Raw genomic sequence first — 27,324 nt, 5'->3', positions numbered from 1 at the left:
GGAAAAAACTATTCCAGGTGAGGCCTCACCAAGGCCCTGTACAACTGCGGTAAGACCTCCCTGTTCCTATACTCAAATCCCCTAGCTACGAAGGCCAAAATCACATTTGCCGCCTTCACTGCCTGCTGTACCTGCATGCCAACTTTCAGTGACTGATGTACCATGACACCCAGGTCTCATTGCACCTCCCCTTTTCCTAATCTGCCGCCATTCAGATAATATTCTGTCTTCCTGTTTTTGCCACAAAAGTGGATAACCTCACATTTATCCACATTATACTACATCTGCCATGCATTTGCCCACTCACCTAACCTGTCTAAGTCACCCTGCAGCCTCTTAGCATCCTCCTCACAGCTCACACCGCCACCTTCTTAGTGTCATCTGCAAACTTGGAGATATTACACTCAATTCCTTCATCTAAATCATTGATGTATATTGTAAATAGCTGGGGTCCCAGCACTTAGCCCTGCGGCACCCCACTAGTCACTGCCTGCCATTCTGAAAAGGTCCCGTTTATCCCGACTCTCTGCTTCCTGTCTGCCAACCAGTTCTCTATCCACGTCAGTACATTACCCCCAATATCATGTAATTTAATTTTTCACACCAATCTCTTGTGTGGGACCGTGTCAAAAGCCTTTTGAAAGTCCAAATACACCACATCCACAGGTTCTCCCCTGTCCACTCTACGAGTTACATCCTCAAAAAATTCCAGAAGGTTTGTCAAGCATGATTTCCCTTTCATAAATCCATGCTGACTTGGACCGATCCTGTCACTGCTTTCCAAATGCGCTGCTATTTCATCTTTAATAATTGATTCCAACATTTTCCCCACTACTGATGTCAGGCTAACTGGTCTATAATTACCTGTTTTCTCTCTCCCTCCTTTTTTAAAAAGTGGTGTTACATTAGCTACCCTCCAGTCTATAGGAACTGGTCCAGAGTTGATAGACTGTTGGAGAATGATCACCAATGCATCCACTATTTCTAGGGCCACTTCCTTAAGTACTCTGGGATGCAGACTATCAGGCCCCGGGGATTTATCGGCCTTCAATCCCAGCAATTTCCCTAACACAATTTCCTGCCTAATAAGGATTTCCTTCAGTTCCTCCTTCTTACCAGACCCTCGATCCCCAATATTTCCGGAAGGTTATTTGTATAAATAAGGTTAGTAAGCTGCAGGCACAAATCGCAACATCGGAATATGATGTAATGGAGACCTGGCTCAGAAAAGGGTAGGATTGTTTACTAAATATTCCTGGTTATAAGGTGTTCAGGAAAGATGGGGAAGGAAAGAAAGGAGGTGGGGTGGCTGTATTGATTAAGGAGAATATTACAGTGCTGGAGAGAGATGATGTCCTGGAGGGGTCAAGGACAGAATCTATTTGGTTAGAGTTAAGAAACATTAGAGGTGCCATTACATTGCTAGGTATATTCTATAGGCTACCAACTAGTGGGAAGAATATACAGGAGCAATTTGCAGGGAAATTACGTAGAGGTGCAAGAACGACAGCAGTGATAATGAGGACTTCAACTATCCTAATATAGACTGAGCTAGTAATAGTGTAAAGGGCAGAGAGGGGGGAGAATTTCTGAAGTGTGTTCAAGAGAACTTTCTTGATCAGTACATTTCCGGCCAAACGAGGAAGGGGGCGTTGCTGGATCTAGTTTTAGGGGATGAGGTGGGTCAAGTGGAGCAAGTATCAGTGGGGGAACATTTAGGGAACAGTGATCATAGTATCATAAGGTTTAGATTAGCTATAGAAAAGGACAGGGAGCAATCTAGAGTAAAATACTTAATTGGAGGAAGGCCAATGGGTTGAGAATCGATCTGGTTTGAGTAAATTGGAATCCAAGAAGATTGGCAGACAAAACTGAAATCTAACTATGGGCTGCCTTTAAAGAGAAGATGGTTCAGGTACAGTCGAGGTACATTCCCACGAGGGAAAAAATGTAGGACAACCAAAGTCAGAGCTCCTTGGATGATGAAAGAGATAGAGAGTAAGATGAAGCAGAAAAAGGGGGCATATGACAGATGTCAGATTGAGAATACAAGTGAGAACCAGGCTGAATATAGAAAGTTCAGAGGGAAGTGAAAAAGGAAATAAGAGGCACAAAGAGAGAGTATGAGAATAGATTGGCAGCTAACATAAAAGGGAATCCAAAAGTCTATGTAGGCACATAAATAGTCAATAGGTAGTAAGAGGAAGGGTGGGGCTGATTAGGGACCAAAAAGGAGACCTGCACTTGGAGGCATGGCTGAGGTACTAAATGAGTACTTTGCATCTGTCTTTACCAAGGAAGAAGATGCTGCCAAAGTCATAGTGAAAGAGGAGGTAGTTGAGATACTGGATGGGATAAAAATTGATTGAGGAGATACTAGAAAAGCTGTCTGTACTTAAAGTAGATACATCACCAGGACCGGATGAGATGCATCCAAGGATGCTGAGGAAAGTAAAGATGGAAATTGCGGCAGTACTGGCCAATCCTCCTTAGATACGGGGGTGGTGCCAGTGGACTGGAGAATTGCAAATGTTACACCTTTGTGCAAAAAAGGGTGCAAGTATAAATCCAGCAACTACAGGCCAGTCAGTTTAACCTCGGCAGTGGGGAAGCTTTTAGAAACAATTTTTTCCCACGTTATTAACAGTCACTTGGACAAGAGTGGATTAATTAAGGAAAGCTAGCACGGATTTATTAAAGGCTTAACTAACTTCATTGAGTCTTTTGATGAGGTAACAGTGTGTTGATGAGGGCAATGCGGTTGCTGTGGTGTACATGCACTTCCAAAAGGTGTTTGATAAAGTGCCACATAATAGGCTTGCCAGCAAAGTTGAAGTACACGGAATAAAAGGGATAATGGTAGCATGAATACAAAATTGCCTAGGTGACGGGAAACAGAGTGGTGGTGAACGGTTGTTTATTGGATTGGAGGACGGTACACAGTGGTGTTCCCTAGGGGTCGGTACTAGATATAATAATGACTTGGACTTGGGTGTACAGGGCACAATTTCAAAATTTGCTGATGCACAAAACTTGGAAGTATGGTGAACAGTGAGGAGGATAGTGATAGACTTGAAGAGGACATAAAGAGGCTGGTGGAATGGGCAGACATGTGGCAGATGAAATTTAACGCAGAAAATGCAAAATGATACATTTTGGTAGAAAGACCGAGGAGAGAGAATGTAAACTAAAGGATACAATTCTAAAGGTGGTGCATGAACAGAGAGACCTGGGAGTATATGTGCACAAATAATTGAAGGTGGCAGTGCATGTTAAGAAAGTGGTTAAAAAAGCAAACAGGATCCTGGGCTTCATAAATGGAGGAATAGAGTACAAAAGCAAGGAAATTATGAACCTTTATAAAAGACTGGTCTGGCCTCAACTGGAGTATTGTGTCCAATTCTGGACACCACACTTTAGGAAGGAAATGAAGAGAGGGTGCAGAAAAAATTTACAAGAATGGCTCCAGGCATGAGGGACTTCAGTTACGTGGATAGACTGGAGAAACTGGGGTTGTTCTCCTTAGAGCAGAGAAGCTTGAGAAGAGATTTGATAGAGGTGTTCAAAATCATGAGGGGTCTAGACAGAGTAGATAGAGAGAAACTATTCCCATTGGCGGAAAGGTCGAGAACCAGCGGAGACAGATTTAAGCAGCAGAAGAACCAAAGGCGACATGAGGAAACCTTTTTGTAACCAGCGAGTGGTTAGGATCCGGAATGCACTGCTTGACGGGGTGGTGGAAGCAGATTCAATTGTGCTTTTCAAAAGGGAATTTGATGAGTACCTGAAGGAAAAAAAATTACAGGGCTACGGGGGGCAAGGGTGGGTGAGTGGGACTAGCTAAAGTGCTCTTGCAGAGCGTCCGCATGGGCTCGATGGGCCGAATGGCCTCCTGTGCTATGATTCAATGACTGGCACATAATCTAGTCTGGCATTTCAGTGCGGTACTGAGGGAATGCTGTTTATTATAGATGGCATCTTTCAGATGAGTCGTTATACCAAAATAAATGTCTGCTCAGGTGGGAGTAAAAGATCCTATGGCATTATTCAAATAAGTCCAGAGATTTACTTTGGTTTCCTAACCAACACACTATTCTCAACCAAAACCATTTCAAAACAAGCGCTGTATAACCGCGCATTTGGCGCTTTTAACATAGTACAATGCTTCAAGGCGCTTCACAAGAGTGTTATCAGACAAAATTTGACATCGCCACATAAAGGAGATATTGGAATATGTGATCAATACCTTGGTCAATGAGGTAGCTTTTAAGGAGCATCTTAAAGGAGGAGAGAGAGGTAGAGGCAGATGGGTTTAGGGAGCAAACTCCAGAAGTTGGGGCTTAGATAGCTAAAGGTACAGCCACCAATGAAGGGCAAAGGAAATTGGGAATGTACAAGTGGCCAGAATTGGAGGAACACAGAGTTCTCAGAGGATTGTAGGCAATGTTCTCTCTCTTTTTTGGGGGGTGCGATTCCCTTTGTGGCCCATTCACAGTTTCATGCATGCGCAAAACTTAACATTGATAAAGCTGGTCCCGCGCAGCCCAGAATATATAAATGCAAGTGCTGTCATACTCTAATCTTTGTAACATCTTGTTTTGAATTAGTTAAATATATATATTGAGCTCTATTGATAAGTCTGTGATACTTTTCACGGACCTGTTTTCAGGTTGCACTATTTACAGTAACACTAAGTTCTCTCAGTACCTGATTTATACCAAGTACATCAACATTTCATCCTTTTTATTTGCTAGTTGACGTCCTGTGGCATTGCAAAATAAAAGTTAAAAGTCATTATTTTTGTATATCTCCATGATATTTAAGAAAACACATCACACACCTGCCTGATATAAAATTTATCAATGTATGAGTGACAAAGTTTTTGCCAAGTCTGTCTTGGATAAATATTGTCTCCAAAGGCTCCTCAGCTATATAATCACTTAGTAAAATGGCTAAAAATGAGTGAAGGAAAAGCAAAGGCTGGAGGAGTATTTATGTACGAAGTACTCGCCCCAACGGCCCCTTTAAAACAATATTTCTAGCCTTGTGGGTCTCAACTGATGGATATTATTTCTCACTCAGTTGCTCCCCTGTGCCAGTCCAAAGGAGTGGCTTCCAGTGACATCAGTGGAGCTGTTCTAAAGTACGAGTTCACCAAAACAACTGAAGAAAATTCAAAACCAACATATTGTATAAATATGAGGATGTCTCATAATGGGTAGGAGGTATTGTAATCATTTCATTTTTGAAAATAGAGAGATGGGGAATACCATGTACAGAAAGTATTCTCCATGGATGGTGTTATATTGTGCTTCCAGTTTTTTGCTGTGTGGTGTGACCTTAGAATTCCTGCACTTCAAAAATTTGTGTTGGATAAAATGTTCAAAGGAAAATATTTCCAGTAATTAGAATGTGATGCAATATCTTTGAAATATGAAATTAATCTTGGCTACAGCATAAACTAACTTTCCAGAGAGTTCTCAATATATTCTATTAGCATTTCCCATATCAAAGACCTGGCTGAAATGTTTTTATTTTATTTCTGTGCCTATGGAAGCTTCCAAGTGAATTGTAAATAAGCATCTTGACAAGAGCTTTCGTTACATAAGAACATAAGAATTAGGAGCAGGAGTAAGCCATTCGGCCCCTTGAGCCTGCTCTGCCATTCAGTGAATAATGGTTGATCTTCTACCTCAGCTCCACTTTGCTGCACTATCCCCATATCCTTTGTTTCCCTCAATATCCAAAAATCTGTCGATTTCTGTCTTGAATATACTCAAAGACTCCACAGCCCTCTGGGGTAGAGAATTCCAGAGATTCACCACCCTCTGAGTGAAGATGTTTCTCCTCATCTCAGTCCTAAATGGCCAACCCCTTATTTTGAGACTGTGACCCCTGATTCTAGATAATTCAGCCAGAGTAAACATCCTCCCTGCATCTACCATGTCAAATCCTGTAAGAATTTTGTACGTTTCAGTGAGATCACCTCTCAAAACCCTAGAGAATATAGGCCTAGTCTACTCAATCTCTCCTCATAGGACAATCCCCCCATCCTAGGAATAAGTCTGGTGAACCTTTGTTGCACTCCCTCTATGGCAAGTATATCCTTTGTTAGGTAAGGAGACCAAAACCGTGCACAATATCCAGGTGCGGTCTCACCAGGGCCCTATATAATTGCAGTAAGACGTCTTTACTTTTATACTCAAATCCTCTAGTAATAAAGGCCAACATTCCATTTGCTTTCTTAATTGCTTGCTATACTTGCATGTTAATTTTCAGTGATTTGTGTACAAGGATACCCAGGTCCCTCTGAACACCAACACTCCCAATCTCTATCCATTTAAAAAATACACTGCTTTTCTATTTTTTCTACCAAAGTGGATAACTTCACGTTTCTCCATATTATATTCAATTTGCCATGTTCTTGCCCATTCACTTAGCCTGTCTGTGGCCCCTATTTTCCACTTGCTGGATTTTAGGCACCTGCGCATGTTAACGTACGATTTTTTTGTGTACATTCGCGGCAGGAAAAAAAAATCGGGACTTTCGCCAAGCAAATATTTGAATTTGGCGCTGTGCTGTCCGAAGTTGTCTTGGGGGTGGGGGGGGGGGGTGGGGTGGGGGGGGGGGTGGCTTCAAGTCTGCGCTAAAAACTCTCTGGGCATGTGCAAAAAAAGAAACTTCCCGGTCTGGATCATTCCTTTTGTGATCGGATCGTTTTTCCTTTTTTGTGCACAAAACGTCCCATTTCGGATACTGACCGAGCTTGAGGCACGGGTCGAAGGAGTGCTGGCCAGGCAGGATCACAAGCTCAGCTGTACATGAGCACAACAACTCGACGCTCGGCTTCAAAAGCAGCCCGGGCTCTGGTGCTGGTGTCCGGCCGAGCTTGCGATCCTGCCCGGCTGGCACTCCTTCAACCCGTGCCTGGAGCCCGGTCAGCAACAATTGCGTTGGGGTGAACAGTCGCAATTTGGGTGAAAAAGAACCCAGCCAGACAGTTATTTCAGTTCCTTCTGTAAAAATTATAAATTTGTTTTTTTACATTGTCTCGCTCCACAAACTCGGAAATTACTTTCCGAGTTATTTTCAGAGTACCCTGTCAAAAACAATCCATGCATTTGTACTTTATTTTGTCGTCTTTTGCCTGGCCCCAATGTCCTTTTGTGAGCCGCGCCGATTTCTTTAAGTTCACAGTAGCTTTTTCTTTTCAGGGCTTTTGAACAGTGTCCGCCACGCTAAAAATAATCATGGATGGCCAAAATCACTTAACTGCACAAAAACGGCGCCCAATCTCGTTTTCAGTCGTGTCTGCGACAACATTTTTTAAACTGCCGCACGTGGTCGGCGCCGGCGTATAAATGTTGGCGAGAAGTTAGAAACCGAGGATTTCACGCCAAAAAACGGCGTACACCAAAACAACGGCGCACAATCATGGTGAAAATAGGGGCCTATATCCCCTTGAAGTCTCTTTGCATCCTCCTCACAAGTTGCATTCTCACCTAGCTTTGTATCATCAGCAAACTTGGATAGCTTGCATTTGGTCCTGTCATCCAAACCATTGATGTAGATTGTGAATAGCTGAGGCCTTGCGGCACGGCTCTAGTTACAGCCTGCCAACCTGAAAATTACCCGTTTATTCCTACTCTCTGTTTTCTGTCCGTTAACCAATCCTCAATCCATGCAAGTATATTACCCCCAATCCCATGAGCTCTAATTTTGTTCAATAACCTCTTGTGTGGCACCTTATCGAATGCCTTCTGAAAATCTAAATACATCACATCCACTGATTTCCCCCCCCCCCCCCCTTATCTATTCTACGAGTTATACCCTCAAAAAACAGATTTGTCAAACATGATTTCCCTTTCATAAATCCGTGTTGACTCTGCCCAATCCTATTATTATTTTCTAGGTGCCCAGTTACCATATCCTTAATAATAGATCGAGCATTTTCTTTACTACTGATGTCAGGCTAACTGGTCTGTAGTTCCCTGTTTTCTCTCTCCCTCGTTTCTTCAATAGTGGGGTTACATTAGCTACCTTCCAATCTGCGGGAACCGTTCTAGAATTTATGGAAGATGACAACCACTATCTCTATAACCATCTCTTTCAAAACCTAGGATGCAGGCCATCAGGTCCAGGGGATTTATCGGCTTTGAGTCCCATTATTTTCTTCAGTACTATTTTTTTATTAATACTAATTTCTTTCAATTGCTCATTCTCGCTAGACCCCTGATACTCTCCTATTTCCAGGAGGTTTGTTTAATTTCTCTGCCATTTCCTTATTCCCCATTATAATTTCTCCTGTCTCAGCCTGTAGGGGACCCACATTTACTTTCGCTAATCTTTTCCTTTTTACATACCTATAGAAGCTTTTACAGTCTGTTTGTATGTCTCTTGCTAGTTTACTCTCATATTCTATTTTCCCTTTCTTCATCAATTTCTTGGTCCTCCTTTGTTGAATTTTAAAATCCTCCCAATCCTCAGGCTTACTGTTCTTTTTTGCAACATTATAAGCCTCTTTAACTTCTCTTGTTAGCCACGGTTTTTGTGCCTTAAAGGAATGTATGTTTATTGTAAATAATGTATTAATTCTTTAAATGCTAGCCATTGCTTGTCTACCGTCATACCTTTTTAATGTAGTTTCCCAATCTACCTTGGCCAACTTGCCCCTCATGACTATGGAATTTCCTTTGTTTAGATTTAAGACCCTAGTTTCGGATTTAACTAAATCACTTTCAAACTTAATATAAAATTCAACATATTATGGTCACTCTTCCCGAAAGGGCCTTTTACAACAAGGTTATTAATTAACCCTTTCTAATTGCACAATACTTGATCTAAAATAGCCTGTTCTCTAGTTGATACCTCAACATCCTGATCTAGAAAACCATGAATTCGTCCTCCACACTATTACTGCAAATTTGGTTTGCCCAGTCTATATGTAGATTAAAGTCCCTCATGATTATTATATTACCTTTGTTACATGGACCTCTAATTTTGTGATTTAATTACCCTACATTACCATTATTGTTTGGGGGCCTATAAACAGCTCGCAACAATGTTTTCTGTCCTTTGCTGTTTCTTAGCTCCACCCAAACTGATTCTACTTCTTGATTTTCCGAACTAAGACCCTTTGGGCTAGAAATTCAAAAAGATACGCCACCGCCGGATTGCCGCCCACAAGACCGCTAATATTTTAAAATTACTGCGGGTGAAAATTTCCACAAAGAAAGGGAAAAAATTCCGCCCAACAAAAAGAAATGGACCGTACACCCCGATTCTCGGTGGAAAACGCAATCTTGGGCCAATTGGGCGGTTCATAAACAAAATGGGCGGTAATTACTAAAATTTAGACCGAGGCTGCGGGTTGGGCCTAGGAGGGGGAAAACACAAAAAATATTTTTTCCAAAAAATAAAAAAAATCAGAAAACATTCTCGGGATCCTTTTTCTACTTAATCACTGTAAAAGAATTTTAAAATAATAATTAAAAACTCATTACTTACCTTTTTTTTGCCGTGCTACTTACCTACCGCCCAGCTCCCGCTGCTTCTCGTCGGCGTTTTTTTCCTACTTGCCTACGGGTCACCGCTAAGTCAAAAATCGGGTGATAGCAGTCTTTGGATGGTGCATGTGGGCGGTCCACTCCCCAGCGCTATTTCGAAACTGCCAGCGGAACTCTTTATGGAAATTTTCGCCGACCCGGTTTTTGTCCAAACCGACCAATACCGGCGAGAAACCGGGCGGAGATGCAGTGCAAATTCTAGCCCTTTCTCTGTACTGTCTTTATCCCATCCTTTTGCATTTTGCCTATCTCTTTCTGAAAGTTAAGTATCCTGGAATATTTTGCAACCATGTCTCCGTAATGGCTATTAGGTCAAACCTATTAATTTCTGGAAATTGGGGCGGTCCCGGCCTGCAAGACCATCAGCAGGCCGGGGCCATTAGAGGGAGCAACGTGCAGCGGAATACCACTGCAGGGAGCAGCACGTGCTGCTGCAGGAGGCGACGGCTGCGAAGTGGGTGACTGGATTGGACATCATCAAGATCTAGGTCGCTGATTGTAGTGCGGGTAGGTACAGCAGGAGTGGCACGGTCGGGGTGGAGGAGCAGCAAGAGTTCGTAGAAGGACATGATCAGGACCCAGGAGAGGTGAGGACCCAGGGGCAGCACAGGCCAGCGCACACTGCGATATGTGTGCGCGCTAGGTCCATGCAGCAGAGCTTGTCTCCAGTCGTTGTGGTTAATCCTTGCCACTGGACCAAGACCTAGCTCTGTGAAGCCCATGTGGTGGCTGGTGTGCAACGGTCATCACACATTAAAAAAATCCACGCACAGGCATCTTCCACCCTTCAAGATGCCATTCAGGACCTGGAATATTAGGTTCTTCATTGAAACATCTGTGAACTCGTCCCTTTTTGGCGTGGAAGCAAGTCATCCTCATTTCGAGGGACTGCCTATGACGATGATGATTAATTTCTATCTGTGCTATTAATTCATCTTTTTTGCGCGAAGCATTCGCAACAATCAGATGTAGTGCCTTTAGCTTTGGCTTTTTTCTATTCTTCCCTGATGTTACCTTAGTCAGTAATGCCCTCTTACCTTTGTTCCTCTCCCTAACTGACCCACTCTGCTTATTTTTACACAAAACTCTGCTCTGCTCTAGAACCTTGACATTACTTTTGCTGCTTTTAAATTTCCTCTTTCCTGAATCCTCCCTCTCCCCACCACTTCATTAGTTTAAAGTCCTGTATACTTGCCCTAGTTATTCGATTCACCAGGACACTGGTTCCAGCCCGGTTCAATTGGAGCCCATTCCAACAGAACTGTTCCCTCTTTCCCCAATGCTGGTGTCAGTGCCCCTTGAAGCAAAATCCCTGCCTCCCACAACACTCTTTGAGCCACGCATTTAAGTTTCAAATCTGCTTATCACTATACCAGTTGGCGCATGGCTCAGGTAACAATCCAGAAATTATTACCTTTTGAGGTTCTGCTTTTTAATTTGGATCCCAACTTCTCAAATTCTTTCAGCAGTGCCTCATTCCTAGCTCTACCTATGCCGTGATTCATACATGGACCACGACAATTGGATCCCCCTTCCCACTCCAAATTCTTCTCCAGCCGCGAGGAGATGTCTTTAACCTTGGCATCGAGCAGGCAACACGACCTTCGAAACGCCCGGTCGTGGCTGCAGAGAACAGTATCTATCCCTCTGACAATACTGTCCTCTACCACAAAAACAATCCCTTTCACTCCGCTCACTTGAATGGTCTCCTGCACCATCATCATCATAGGCAGTCCCTCCAAATCGAGGAAGACTTGCTTCCACTCTAAAAGTGAGTTCTCAGGTGACTGTACAGTCCAATACGGGAATTACAGTCTTTGTCACAGGTGGGACTGGGACAGACAGTGGTTGAAGGAAAAGGTGGGTGGGGAGTCTGGTTTGCTGCACGCTCCTTCCGCTGTCTGCGCTTGTTTTCTGCATGCTCTCTACAACGAGACTCGAGGTGCTCAACGCCCTCCCGGATGCTCTTCCTCCACTTAGGGTGGTCTTGAGCCAGGGATTCCCAGGTGCCGGTGGGGATGTTGCAATTTATCAAGGAGGCTTTGAGGGTGTCCTTGAAACGTTTCCTCTGCCCACCTGAGGCTTGCTTGCCGTGTAGGAGTTCCGAGTAGAGCGCTTGCTTTGGGAGTCTCGTGTCGGGCATGCGAATGATGTGGCCCGCCCAATGAAATTGGTCGAGTGTGGTCAGTGCTTCGATGCTGGGGATGTTGACCTGAGCGAGATGTTGGTGCATCTATCCTCCCAGTGGATTTGCAGGATCTTGCGGAGGCAGCGCTGGTGTACTTCTCCAGCGCTTTGAGGTGTCTAGTGTATATGGTCCACGTGTCTGAGCTATAGAGGAGGGCGGGTATCACTACTGCACTTAGACATTAAGCTTGGTGCCAGATTTGAGGTCCTGGTCTTCAAACACACACTTCCTCAGGCAACCGAAGGCTGCGCTGACACACTGGAGGCAGCGTTGGACCTCGTCGTCGATGTCTGCCCTTGCTGATAGTCGGCTCCCGAGGTATGGAAAATGGTCCAAGTTGTCTAAGACCGTGCCATGGATTTTGATGACGGGGGCAGTACTGTGTGGTGGGGTCAGGTTGGTGGAGGACCTTTGTCTTATGGGTGTTTAGTGTAAGGCCCATGCTTTCGTAGTTGTGGTCGGGGACTATACTGTCCCCTACCACAACTACAATCGCTTTCACACCTCCCACTTGAATGGCGTCCTGCACCATGGTGTCATGTTCAACCTGCTCATCCATCCTGCAGGCTTTTCCCTCATCCACACAGGTAGCAAAAACCTCATATCTGTTGGATAAGGGCAAAGGCTGAGGCTCCTCCAGCACGGCACCTGGGGTCCTCTTACCTATCTGAGTTGCAGTCACACTCTCCTGTCCCTGACCACTAACCAGACCTGCACCACTACCTAACCTAAGTGGTGTGACTGCCTTCTGGATCAAAGTGTCCAGGTAACACTCCCCCTTCCCTGATGCCCTGCAATGTTTGCACCTCAGATCCAGCTCAGCAACTCTGAGCTGAAGTTCCTCAAGATGCAGGCATTTACTGCAAACGTGGTTGTCCGGGATCACAATGCTCTTCACAATCTCCCACATGCTGCACATCACCTGCACTGCTGTCCCTATATGGTCTTGTTCCATTTAATCAAATGTAATTATATTTGTATTTAAGTAACGTAGTTTACAGTTTAGTTCCTTGACTTCTTAATTGATCTGGATTAAGTAATGGGTAATTAAATTAAATATCTACCTGTAACACAAAGCATTATAAATAGTGTGGGCAAAAAGCTGCAACTCCTTCACCCTCTTCTCCGAATTCCCACTCTTTCCAAATTCCCAAATAAACCAATCTTTAAGTCCACTCTGTGCAGACAACTGCTCTAGAAAAGCTGTTGACTTTTATACTCTTAAGAGCTACATCCAATTTACAAGTGTTGACTCAGCTCCCCTATTCTCTGTGATTAACACCTATTCAAGACTAACACTTACAGCTGACTGACAATTAACTGCCACTGACAGGCAACTTCTGCTAACTACAGTTTTAAAGTTCTAGGTTTAAATCAAAATGTTAAACTAAATTTCACTTTTTACAGCTTCTACCTGCCCAATACAAGTTGAGCCTCTCTTATCCGGGATTCCCTTATCAGGCACCACCCCTCGTCCGGCACCATTCCGGGTGGCGTATGCACAGAACTCCGACTCACCCCCCAAGTTTCCCATTCCCTTTTTAGGCACAACGGTGATACCTTTCCTTTATTATTTAATTAAATAATTTGCCTAAACAGAAAATCCACACACTTACTAGAAAGAAAGTGATCAACAGTAGCAGAAGCCCCTCAACCTAGAACACCTCGGGACCCGTCGACACCTTGGGGGCCCGCGCGGCCCGTCGACACCACACTGATGGAAATTCCAATAAAAATTGTTCAGAAAATGTTTTCAACATACTTACCTTTTTAATATTTTAGATCAGCTAATCATTCCATCGATTTTGAGAATAGAATAGTTTAGTCTCCAATGTGAGCTGAGACTGACCGACTGTCTGACTGACAGTCGTTCCAGCCATTCGGCGCGCGCACACACTGAAAACACGTGACCTCCACTTATCCGGAAATATCCCTCATTCGGAACAGGTCAGGTGCCGGATAAGGGAGGTTTAACCTGTACTTACCAGAAATTCCCACTCTTTCTCAATTCCCAAATAAACCACTCTTTTTAAGTCCACTCTGCAGATTATAGTTTTTTCTAGTGAAAGTTTTATTGTCTTTGGCAGTGCTGTGAGTGTGTACGTGTGCAATCAATTATCCTAGTTGCATGATGTATGATGCAGTTTTCTATTTTCTGCCTGAAGTAAATGCGTGTCTTGTGAAAACTGAATTATAGTGACCTTCTGTCTGTCAATTTTTTTTCTGTAGATTCCAGTGCCCAAAACGTGATTGTGTTTCCAAAGCACAGAATATGAATTACAGGTACAGACTTTCTGTAAAGGTTGCAGGAAAAAGTGATGTATTTAATATAACTGTCTTCGGGAGCTGTCTTGAACCGTATTTTGGAGCAGCAGCAGGATTTCTACACCGGTAAATATTAAAAATTTTAAGATGTCTTGGTAACACCATCTGTATTGTTAAGATCATAAGCCCTGCTTATAAATCCGAGAGATTTGTTTATTATATTCAAAGAATAAGCTGTTATTGAAGTATGATAATTAGATCCCTTTAACAATTAGTTTAAGTAAAACCCAAAAGGGCTGGATTTTCGGTTCTGCTAATTTCGGAGCGGTAATGGCGACGGGGCGGTAAAGTTTGCGTCTAGGAACAGTTTGCGCCTCAGTCAGCAAAATTCATCAGCTGCACCCGGAGTGTGGGGCGGAGCACTAAGGGAGACGTTACACACCTCTTGGAGCGCAAGGCCGACTGAGCAACTGAAAATCCCAAACTAAACAGCCGGCCTCGGAGCGCTGTAAGAGAGGTCTGGGAGGGAAAAAAGCTGTAAAAGAAAAAAAAACACCAAAAACATTCCCAATAAATAACTCATGCCACCACAACATAAATCGCAAAAACATAAAATAAAAAACAATTACACTTACCTAAGGTCGACAGTACTTGCCTCACTGCAGCCACTACAGCTTGGACTGCCAGCTTTCACAGTTGATCCCAGCAGGGCGCTCTACGGAGTGCTGCGGGTCGGGCGGCAGCCAAAAATCGAGGCGTTGTCGCAACCAGGAGCGTTGCACATCAGCTCACTTTTTCCGGGTGGTAATGCTTCGTGCCCTGACGAAACCGGCACTGAATGTCCCGGTTGGAAGCTGGCCGTCCGCCCGGAAATGCTTACCGCCGCCATTGCTGCCCCTCCGGGGGCTAACGGGGTGGCAAAAGACCGAAAATTCAGCTTAAAGTATGATGGATGTTTTTGCGACTGGAAGGATGTTTCCAGTGGGGTTCCGCAGAGGTCGATACTAGGTCCCTTGCTTTTTGTGATATACATCAATGATCTAGACTTGAATATGGGGGTATGATTAAGAAGTTTGCAGATGATACTAAAATCAGCTGTGTTGTTGATAATGAAGAAGAAAGCTGCAGACTGCAGGAAGATATCAATCAGGTGGGCAGAACAGTGGCAAATGGAATTTAATCCAGAGAAGTGTGAGGTAATGCATTCCGGGAGGGCTAACAAGGAAAGGGCATACACATTAAATGGTAGGATACTGAGAAGTGTAGAGGAACAAAGGGACTTTGAAGTGCATATCCACAAATCCCTGAAAGTAGCAGGACAGGTAGATAAGGTGGTTAAGAAGGCATACGGAATGCTTGCCTTTATTAGCCGAGGCATAGAATACAAGAGCAGGGGGATTATGCTTGAACTATATAAAACACTGGTTAGGCCACAGCTGGAGTACTGCATGCAGTTCTGGTCACCGCATTACAGGAAGGACGTGATTGCACTGGAGAGGGTACAGAGGAGATTTACGAGGGTGTTGCCAGGAGTGGAGAATCTAAGCTATGAGGACAGATTGGATAGGCTAGATTTGTTTTCATTGGACCAGAGGAGGCTGAGGGGAGACCTCATTGAGGTGTATAAAAATTATGAGGGGCCTTAATATAGTGGATAAAAAGGGTCTATTTCCCTTCGCAGAGGGGTTAACAACCAGGGGGGCATAAATTTTAGGTAATTGGTAGAAGGGGAAATATCTTCACGCAGAGGGTTGTGGGAGTCTGGAACTCGCTGCCTGAAAGGGTGGTAGAGGCAGAAACCCTCGCCACGTTTAAATAGTATTTGGATGTGCACCTGAAATGCCGTAACCTGCAGGGTTATGGACCTAGAGCTGGAAGGTGGGATTAGGCTGGATAGCCTCTTGTTGGGCGGCATGGACACGATGGGCTGAAATGGCCTCCTTCCATGCTGTAAACTTCTATGATTCTATGAAGTAATTTTGAATGCTGAAAGAAATGAGACCTCCTCCCTTTCTCTGGGGTCAGGGTGGGGAAGAAATTACAAAACTATTTTATAGCATGTGTTACATTCAGAACCAAGAAACTGGTTGACCCCGAATACAGAAATATATTATCAATTGCATTTCTATTGTTCAATCTGTAAAATCTCAGAAACTTAAATAATTGACCGTATTCAAAGTTGAAACTGAAGAGGCAAAGATCAAGTTGCATTTTTCATTGGGATGAAGTTTGTCGTTTAGAACATGTATTTGACCAGGTAGCTCATTAAATACTGTTACTTTCATACAATACTTTTTTGCCAGATTAATCAAGTCAAAACCTACATAGCTGCATATAGCCAGTATGGTACTAATATTTGGCAAGTAGATTAAGCAGTTTTAGAAGACTGTAAAATGGTAACATTTTTCTTTTTTGAACTTGTTAGATTCATGCATCACTCTAGTCCCGCAAAAAATTGAGAATTTTTTATCTGGTATGTTGTCTCTTTTAGTCTGTATTTCCTATACTCACCAGCACTCGGATATAAATAACATCTGTGATGTTTCACTGCCACACCTTACCCCAGTCACATTTGGAGTAAGTAACGGCTAACTGCTGGTACAGTAATCAGCTGGTGCTGCAGTCACACATTCCAGTGTGCGGCGTGTTTGAATGCAATAACTGGTTCCTGTTCTAGATGATGAGTTCCTTCATGCGAAGGCAGCCAGCTTCCAGCATGGTTTGTCACTAAATTACAATATACTGGCCTCTAGTGGTTAAAGAGCAGTATTACCACATGTTTTTAAAATCTTGTAGTTAAAAATGCAAATGAAAGTTGACCATTCAGAATGGTTTTGTGAAGGTAGGGGATATTAATATAGTGACCATTTAAATTATATCTCTGTGTTCGGAACCATCTGTGTTAGATCCACATTAAATGAATGATTGTATGTATAATATAATTACAGTGGGATTAATACTTCAAGGTTACTGCACAAGATAAAAGATCACGGGGTTGGGGGTAATATATTAGCATGGATAGAGGATTGGATAACGAACAGAAAACAGAGAGGGATAAATGGTTCATTCTCTGGTTGGCAATCAGTAACCAGTGGGGTGCCGCAGGGATCAATGCTGGGACCCCAACTATTTACAATCTATATTAACGACTTGCAAGAAGGGATGAGTGTAACATAGCCAAGTTTGCTGACGATACAAAGATGGGAGGAAAAGCAATGTGTGAGGAGGACACACACAATCTGCATAAGGACATAGACAGGCTAAGTGAGTGGGCAAAAATTTGGCAGATGGTGTATAATGTTGGAAAGTGTGAGGTCATGCACTTTGGCAGAGAAAAATCAAAGAGCGAGTTATTATTTAAATGGAGAAAGATTGCAAAGTGCTGCAGTACAGTGGGACCTGGGGGTACTTGTGCATGAAACACAAAAGGTTAGTATGCAGGTATAGCAAGTGATCAGGAAGGCCAATGGAATCTTGGCCTTTATTGCAAAGGGGATGCAGTATAAAAGCAGGGAAGTCTTGCTACAGTTGTACAGGGTATTGGTGAGGCCACACCTGGAATACTGCATGCAGTTTTGGTTTCCATACTTATGAAAGGATATGCTTGCTTTGGAGGCAGTTCAGAGAAGGTTCAAAAGGTTGATTCCAGAGATGAAGGGGTTGACTTATGAGGAAAGGTTGAGTAAGTTGGGCCTCTACTCATTGGCATTCAGAAGAATGAGAGGTGATGTTATCGAAATGTATAAGATTATGAGGGGGCTTGACGAGGTGGATGCAGAGAGGATGTTTCCACTGATAGGGGAGACTAGAACTAGAGGGCATAATCTTAGAATAAGGGGCTGCCCGTTTAAAACTGAGATGAGGAGCAATTTCTTCTCTGAGGATTGTGGATCTTGGAATTTGTTGCCTCAGAGTTGTGGAAGCTGGGACATTGAATAAATTTAAGACAGAAATAGATAGTTTCTTAAACGATAAGGGGTTATGGGGAGCGGGCAGGGAAGTGGACCTGAGTCCATGATCGGATCAACCATGATCGTATTAAGTGGCGGAGCAGGCTCGAGGGGTCCTATGGCCTTCTGCTCCTATTTCTTATAAGAACATAAGAATTAGGAACAGGAGTAGGCCATCTAGCCCCTTGAGCCTGCTCCACCATTCAACAAGATCATGGCTGATCTGGCTGTGGACTCAGCTCCACTTACCCGCCCGCTCCCCGTAACCCTTAATTCCCTTATTGGTTAAAAATCTATCTATCTGTGATTTGAATACATTCAATGAGCTAGCCTCAATTGCTTCCTTGGGCAGAGAATTCCACAGATTCACAACCCTCTGGGAGAAGAAATTCCTTCTCAACTCGGTTTTAAATTGGCTCCCCCGTATTTTGAGGCTGTGCCCCCTAGTTCTAGTCTCTCCGAACAGTGGAAACAACCTCTCTGCCTCTATCTTGTCTATCCCTTTCATTATTTTAAATGTTTCTATAAGATCACCCCTCATCCTTCTGAACTCCAACAAGTAAAGGCCCAGTCTACTCAATCTATCATCATAAGGTAACCCCCTCATCTCCGGAATCAGCCCAGTGAATCGTCTCTGTACCCTCTCCAAAGCTAGTATATCCTTAAGTAAGGTGACCAAAACTGCACGCAGTACTCCAGGTGCGGCCTCTCCAATACCGTGTAAAGTTGCAGCAGGACCTCCCTGCTTTTGTACCCCATCCCTCTCGCAATGATGGCCAACATTCCATTTGCCTTCCTGATTACCTGCTGCACCTGCAAACTAACTTTTTGGGATTCATGCACAAGGACCCCCAGGTCCCTCTGCACCGCAGCATGTTGTAATTTCTCCCCATTCAAATAATATTCCCTTTTACTGTTTTTTTTTTTTTCCCCAAGGTGGATGACCTCACACTTTCCGACATTGTATTCCATCTGCCAAACCTCAGCCCATTCGCTTAACCTATCTAAATCTCTTTGCATCTGTTCTTATGTTCTTTATATAACCTCAATAACCCAAACTACATCTCAAAAACAAGATCAAATGAAAGGACTTTATTACGTTCATAAAAATAATAAAAACAATATATTCAAAACCATGCACTTGTGTTGTACTTCCAAGTAACTCTTCCTTACTGTACTATAATACATACATACATATCAGCCACTAGTGCTTTGGGCTGCAGAGCTTCATATTCTCTCTTCGCCCAGTGTGAACTGTGTATATCGATGCACCAGAAGCTCTTTTAATACTTTTACTTGTGCACATCATCATCTGCAGACATTGCATCATTTTCCACATGTGTATGACGACACCCAGCTCTACATCTCCATCACCTCTCTTGATCCCTGTTCCTGATGTATGGGAAATGGTCCAGTGCCGCGCCGTGGATCTTGATGACTGGGTGGCAGTGCTGTGCGGCGGGGACAGGTTGATGGAGGACTTTTGTCTTATGGATGTTTAGCGTAAGGCCCATGCTTTCGTACACCTCACTAAATACGTTGACTATGACTTGGAGTTCAGCCTCTGTATGTGTGCAGACGCAGGCGTTGTCCGCGTATTCTAGCTCGACGACAGAGGTTGGGGTGGTCTTGGACTTGGCCTGAGACGACGAAGGTAGTTTAGTTCCACTCCAACGGGGAGCTTGTTGACACGGCTGTAGTGAAAACCGCCCTCCTGTATGGCTCAGAGACGTGGACCATGTACAGTAGACACCTCAAGTCGCTGGACAAATACCACCAACGATGTCTCCAAGATCCTGCAAATCCCCTGGGAGGACAGACGCACGAATGTTAGCGTCCTCGACCAGGCCAACATCTCCAGCATTGAAGCACTGACAACACTTGATCAGCTCTGCTGGGATGACCACATTGTTCGCATGCCAGACATGAGACTCCCAAAGCAAGCGCTCTTCTCGGAACTCCTTCAAGGCAAATGAGCCAAAGGTGGGCAGAGGAAACATTACAAGGGCACCCTCAAAGCCTTCCTAATAAAGTGCAACATCCCCACTGACACCCGGGAGTCCCTGGCCAAAGACCTTCCTAAGTGAACGAAGTACATCCGGGAGGGCGCCGAGCTCCTCGAGTCTCATCACCGAGAGCATGCAGAAATCAAGTGTAGGCAGCGGAAAGAGCGTGTGGCAAACCTGTCCTACTCACCCTTTCCCACAACGACTATCTGTCCCACCTGTGACAGGGACTGTGGCTCTTGTATTGGACTGTTCAGCCACCTAAGAAATTTCTCCTCATTTCTTTTTCTAAATGGGCGGCCTCTTATTCTAAGATCGTGCCCTCCAGTTCTAGTCTCCCCCATCAGTGGAAACATCCTCTCTGCATCCACCTTGTCAAACCCGCTCATATTTCTATACGTTTCGATAAGATCACCTCTCATTCTTCTGAATTCCAATGAGCAGAGGCCCAACCTACTCAACCTTTCCTCATAAGTCAACCCCCTCATCTCCGGAATCAACCTAGTGAATCTTCTCTGAACTGCCTCCAAAGCAAGTATATCCTTTCATAAATATGGAAACCAAAACTGCATGCAGTATTCCAGGTGTGGCCTCACCAATGCCCTGTATAGCTATAGCAAGACTTCTCTGCTTTTATACTGCATCCCCTTTGCAATAAAGGCCAAGATTCCATTGGCCTTCCTGATCACTTGCTGTATCTGCATACTATCCTTTTGTGTTTCATGCACAAGTACCCCCAGGTCTCACTGTACTGCAGCACTTTGCAATCTTTCTCCATTTAAATAAAAACTTGCTCTTTGATTTTTTTCTGCCATAGTGCATGACCTCACACTTTCCAACATTATACTCCATCTGCCAAATGTTTGCCCGCTCACTTAGCCTGTCTATGTCCTTTTGCAGATTTTTTGTGTCCTCACACATTGCTTTTCCTCCCATCTTTATATCATCAGCAAACTTGGCTACGTTACACTCAGTCCCTTCTTCTATTTCGTTAATATAGATTGTAAATAGTTGGGATCCCAGCACTGATTCCTGCGGCACCCCACTAGTTACTGATTGCCAACCAAGAATGAACCATTTATCCCGACTCTCTGTTTTCTGTTCTACGTTGTCCAAGGCCTCGTCGTGGATTTTGATCATCGGTGGGGCAGTACTGTGTGGCGGGGGCAGGTTGGTAGAGGACCTTTGTCTTAGGGATGTTTAGTGTAAGGCCCATGCTCTCGTACGCTTTGGTGAAGGTGTTGACAATAGTTTGGAGTTTGACCTCCGAGTGTGCGCAGACGCAAGCGTCATCTGCATACTATAATTCAGTGACCGAGGATGGGACGACCTTGGATCTGGACTGAAGGCGACGCAGGTTGAACAATTTCCCGTTTGTTCTGCAGATTAGTTCCACTCCAGCGGGCAGCTTATTGAGGGTGAGATGGAGCATTGCAGCAAGGAAGATGGGGAAAGCGTTGGTGCAGTGACACAGCCTTGCTTGACCCCGGTCCCGACGTGAATTGGGTCTGTGGTGGATTTGTTGGTCAGGATCACGGCTTGCATGTCATCGTGAAGCAGACGGAGGATCGTGACGAACTTTTGAGAGCAGCCGAATTTGCGGAGGACACTCCATAATCCCTCATTAAGGTCAAAGAAGGCCATGTACAGAGGTCGGTGCTATTCCTTGCATTTCTCTTGAATTTGATGTGTGGCGAAGATCATGTCCATTGTGCCCCTTAGTGGGCGGAATCCGCATTGCGACTCTGGGAGGAGTTTTTCAGCCACTGGGAGAAGACTATTCAGGAGGATTCTTGCGATGACTTTCCCTATGGTAGACAGCAGGGAAACTCCTCTAATTACTGCAATCGGACTTGTCACCTTTCTTGAAAATGGTCACGATTACGCATCTCTGAGATCCCCTGGCATGCTCTCCTCCTTCCAAATAAAAGAAATGAGTTAATGGATTCACGCCAATAGTGCTTCTCCGTCATGCTTTAGTGCTTCGGAGGGGATTCCATCTGCTCCCGAGGTCTTGTTGTGCTTCAGTTGTCGGATGGCTTATTCAACCTCGTGCCAGGCTGGGGTTGTGCTGAGGTGGAGGCGGGGTAGCATGCTGCAGGATAGAGTCGAGGAGACTTACGTCGAAGACAGAGTCTCGGTTAAGGAGATCTTCGAAGTTCTTCCAGCGGGCAGTGACTGCCCCTCTGTCTTTGACGAGTACCTCTCCGTTCTTGGCCCGCAGTGGGGTAGGACCTTGGATGCTTGGGCCATAGGCGGCCTTGATTGCGCTAAAGAATCCACGCATGTCGGTGGTTGTCGGCCAGTTTCTGAATCTCCAATGCTTTCTCCACCCACCATCTGTTCTTTAGGCCGTGAGTTTTATGTTGGACCTCTGCCTTCAGACGTCTGCTTTCTTGCTCTCGAGTTGTGTTGCTGTTTCCAGTTCAAGAATGCCTTGCTCTTGTGGCTTATTAGCTCCTGGATCTCCTGGTCGTTCTCGTCGAATCAGTCTTGATGTTTCCTGGTGAAGTGACCAAGCATCTCTTCACAGGTGCTAATTATGGAGGTCTTGAGGGCAGACCAGGTGCTGTGGACACTCTGCGTCTCTGGATCACTGGGATTCGTCAGGTTGGTTGTGAGGCGCTGGCTGAATAGGGGCTTTCTTCGCAGGGTCTTTGAGTGCTCCAGCGTTGATTTTTCTGCAGCATCGTTTCTGTTGCCGTCGCTGTTTTCGGGCGACATTGATGGAGATGACAGAGCGGATTAGGCAGTGGTCCGTCCAGCAGTCATCAGCTCCTGTCATGGCAGAGATGATGCAGATGTCCTTGCGGACTCTCGCTTGGACGATGACATAGTCTAGCAGATATCAGTGCTTGGAGTGAGGGTGTTGCCACGATGCCTTGTACTTGCCTCTCTGACGGAACAAGATGTTGGTTATGACAAGGCCATGTTCTAAGCATTTTGTCAGGAGGAGGGTACCACTGGAGTTGGTTTTCCCTACCCCCTCTCTGCCAATCACACCTCCCCAGAGGTCTGTGTCCTTTTCAACTCTGGCGTTAAAGTCGTCGAGGAGGATCAGCTTGTCACCTGATGGGGCTTGGGACAGGAATCATTCAAGGCTGGAGTAGAATTCCTCTTTGGTCTCGTCTGTAGCTTCCAGTGTTGGGGCATACGCACTGATGACCATAGGGCACTGGTTCCGGCTATGGTGAAGGGTCATGAGGCGTTTGTTTATTCCGCAACGGAGTCTCTGAGATGCCCAACTAGCTCTTTTTCTTAATGGCGAAGCCGACCCCATGGAGGTGGCGTTCTTCTGGTTTACCTTTCCAGAAGAAGATGTAACCACCAACTTGTTCCTTGAACAGGCCTTCCCCTGCCCGCCGAGTCTTGCTTAGGGCGGCGATGTCTACGTCGAAACGTTTGATTTCCCAAGCAACGATAGCAGTACGGCGTTCCGGTCTGTTGCTGTTGGGGTTGCTGAAGAGATTGGTAGAGCAACCAAACGTGACCCAGTGATGTCAAAGGTGTATGAGTATATTGCAAATGGATGGCCAAACCAGGTAACAGACACACATATTCATCCATTCTTCATTCGTAGGAATGAATTATCAGTCGATAAAGATTGTATCATGTGGGGTGCAAGAGTGGTTATACCAAATAAATTCAGGTCCAAATTATTCGCAGACCTCCATGGCCAGCACCTGGGAATGTGTTTGACCAAGAGTTTTGCACGCAGTTATTTATGGTGGCCAGGTCTTGATAAAGATATAGAGTACATCGTGAGTCAATGTACGACATGTCAATCGGTAAGCAAGCAATCACCATCAGTACCATTTCAACTCTTTTAGTTGAAGACAAATAAACAATTGAATCAAGTGCTCCCCTCAACAGCCCTACAACTCTTTTGGGGGGGAACAAAATAAACATTAGATCAAGTGCCCCCCCCCCGATCTGGGGGATACTCCAGCCACTTTTAACTGCCCTCTTTTTTTATATTTTTTGTTTTTATTTGGTTTTTTTTGTGATTTTTTTTTTTTGGGAGGGCATTAAAATTATATATTTTACAAGTGCCCCCTATAAAAAGGGAGGGGGACACTAAAAACCCGGCAATTAAAACAAATTAAACTTTAAAAAATGTAAAATCAAATTAAAATTTGGTTGCCGGGGGTGATAATGCACTCCAGTCCCTCCGGCGCCCACCTCTCGCGGAAGGCCACGAGTGTACTGCTGGACACCGCGTGCTCCATCTCTCGGGACACCCTGGCCCGGATGTAAGCATGGAAGAGAGGCAGGCAGTCGGGCTGAACGACTCCCTCGACCGCCCGCTGCCTGGACTGGCTGATGGCACCCTTGGCCGTGCCCAGGAGCAGTCCTACAAGGAGGCCCTCGGACCTACCCGCTCCCCTCCGCACAAGGTGCCCAAAGATCAGGAGTGTGAGACTGAAGTGCAGCCAGAAATTGAGGAGCAGCCCCTTTAAATAATGGAACAGGGGCTGCAACCTCGTGCATTCAATAAAAACATGGAACACGGCAGCCTGGGAGCCCGTGAACTGGCTTAAAAATTTGTTGCATGGGACTGCTCCATGCACCACCCTCCATCAGTACCATTACAGCCATAGAAATGGCCTCCCAGGTGTGACAAAGGCTACATATTGATTTTGCTGAGCTAGAAGGACAACAATTGTTCATTGTGATTGATAGCCTTTCGAAGTAGGTCAAGGTGTTTCCAATGTGGAAAATAACAACAAGTAAAACATTATACATTTTGCGAAGTTTATTTTCTTCATTTGGCCTCCCAGAAGAAATTGTTTCGGATAATAGACTACAATTCCGTTCAGAAGAATTTGCACAGTTCACGAGCAAAAATGGTGTGAAACATACCATGGTTCCACCGTAACACCCTGCTTTGAATGGTGCAGCAGAGCACATTGTACAAATTGTAAAACGTGCCCTCATAAAACAAATGTTCGATCCACATCCAAAGAAACAACAGTTGTCATTGGATCACAAATTGGCTAATTTTTTGATTACATATCGTAATACTCCTCACACTACTGGTAGAACACCGGCAGAGTTGTTTCTCAAACGACAGCCATGAACCAGATTCTCATTGTTAAAACCAAATTTGGCACAGTCCGTAGAAGAGACACAATTAAGACAGAAAGAGAATCATAATAGAGGTAGAGTAAAAGAGAGAAGTTATTTCTGACTCATCAGATAGTTTTGATACATATCCTATATCTAGTGTACTGAAAACAAATCCAAGAGAAAATCAGAACTTAAGTCTGATACTGAGTCAAGAAACCCAACAGTCTGAAGTTTGGAGTGAGTTCAATTGGCAATCAAGGGCGTCTCTTAGAGGAAAACGTTCCTCAGGATCAGCCTCGAATGTGTTTCGATTCAATACCATGTTTGGAAGGTTCTGTTCGAGAGCGAAGATATCCTCTTCGAAACAGAAAACAAGTGGTTGTTAAATTTGTAAATATGGCAAAATAAGTCCATATCCTTTGTTATATATAAAGATGCAAGTTATGTATGATGTTTGTTATAATAACTTCTTCATTAAGGAGGGAGAAGTGTAATGTCTGTAAGCTTGTAATGTTGTAGCGCTACACTGTGTTACTGCAACTAAAGGTGAATAAATGAGTCAGCTGACCAGAAGCTTCCGGAACTTCTGAGATGCTGTCTGCCATTATAGAAAGCTGTGTGTGCTGTGCTCTGTGAATATATCACAGGGTTGTCCATGAGGCTCCTGATGTTCCAGGTCCAGAACTTCACTTTAAAGGGTGGAAGATGCTTGTGTGTGAATTCTTCTATCGTGGGGTGGCCGTTGCGCACCAGCTACCACACAGGCTTGACAGAGCAAAGTCTTGGTCCATTGGCTTGGAGATCAGGCCCTGCTGCATAGGCCTAGTACACACACACACAAACATACTCCTACTGTCCTCCTACCTCCTTCCCACAGGTCCTCTCTCCCTGGGTTTCATAGGATGCAGCTGTGATTTTTATGCTGGGTCAGTAGATGACAGGTGCCTAGGCCGATACATTTTATAGTACACCTGTAATCATTTGAGCAATATAGTTAGTTGTATTGGATGTGGAGTCTTCCTGAGAGACATCGCCATCATTCGTGCCCGTCATTCTCCTGCAACTTTCACTCACTCAGTACGGCTATGGATCTGTGTGGCAACGACTTTTGGTAACAGTAAGGTTGTTCAAGCCCTTGGTTATGGCGATCTCAATCTGATTCCCGAACATGGTGAATCTAGTGAAGACATCCATTGAAGCTCAGCGTATTCAGAACACTAATCAAATCATTCATGATTGAAGCTAAGCCTGAGCTTAGGATTTCTGTCAGGGGGTGTTGAGCAAATTCTCCATGGAGGTCCTTCGCTCAGTCAAGCAGTCATGCAGCTCGGCACAGATGCAAGTTGCATACTCCTCCTTAGATGCCACGAAACTATGCAGTCTACTTGGCACAATCTCAAATGGCTCCTTGAAAGGTTCACAATGATCTATCAAAGTACGTTTCTAGACGGGCCCTGTAAGGTCTGACTCTAGGCACAACAGCTGAAGGAGCCTTCAAGCTGACTCTGGGCTACAGATTGCATCTCCTGCAATTCTACCTCCTCTTGCTCCAGCTCACTTGTGCTTTGTACTTCACCCTCCTGTAACTTATTTAAAAGAGTCCCTCCCTGGAGTAGAGATAATTGTGATGCTTGCCACTTCGGACCAGGTAACGAAAGGTACTGAGAGATGCTTGGTTATGGTTGTGTATTAGGCTTTCCCATTCATCTTTTGGGCACTTGAAGCAGTAAAATAACATTATTTTCTAGGCTTGCAGTAAAACATCTATGAAACATAGGATCATTTCAGTTTTGCCATGTGCAACAATGTCTGCCTGCTTGAGGAAATGAATGAATAAGATGATGAGTGAAAAATAGAGGACACTAGCCATGAGCTTGGGAGGTCTTTGTTTTCACATTTGCTCTCTTGTCTCGATCTCATAGTCTTAATGGCCCACTCCTAAGGAGCTAAAGATCACGGGGAAGAAATTGGTCAGCCTTGTGCACATTTTATCGCCGATATTTTGCCTTTTTTGCCAGGTAAAAGATATTTACCTAAATTGGCCAAAGTTGACGAACGGCAGTTTTGAAATATCACCGAAAAGCAAATTGATCACTTGCAAGGCCAAAAAAAAACGCACTGCTTAAAATTAGCCATTCAGGGAACCCGAAAAAAACGCCTGAAAAAGCCTGCATTGTAGCCCCAGAAACAGCGGTAGATATGAAGACCTACAAAAAGGTAAGTTGAAGTTTTTATTTCTATTTTTTGAGCAATTCATTAGTTAAGTGTATAGTGAATGT

General features: G+C 44.4%; 1 protein-coding gene across 1 annotated transcript in view; it reads left to right on the top strand.

Annotated features, from left to right (window-relative positions):
- Positions 1 to 27,324, top strand: part of ddias (DNA damage-induced apoptosis suppressor) — a 58,270-nt gene that overhangs the window by 14,215 nt on the left and 16,731 nt on the right. The window contains exon 3 of the mRNA XM_070891293.1: positions 13,984 to 14,145. Within this exon, the coding sequence (XP_070747394.1) occupies positions 13,984 to 14,145 (162 nt within the window). The remainder of the gene's footprint in view (positions 1 to 13,983; positions 14,146 to 27,324) is intronic.

This window comes from Pristiophorus japonicus, chromosome 10 (assembly GCF_044704955.1).
Source record: "Pristiophorus japonicus isolate sPriJap1 chromosome 10, sPriJap1.hap1, whole genome shotgun sequence".
Lineage (NCBI taxonomy): Eukaryota > Metazoa > Chordata > Chondrichthyes > Pristiophoridae > Pristiophorus > Pristiophorus japonicus.
The sequence above is the reverse complement of the archived record's forward strand: the minus strand, read 5'-3'. Positions and strand labels throughout refer to the sequence as shown.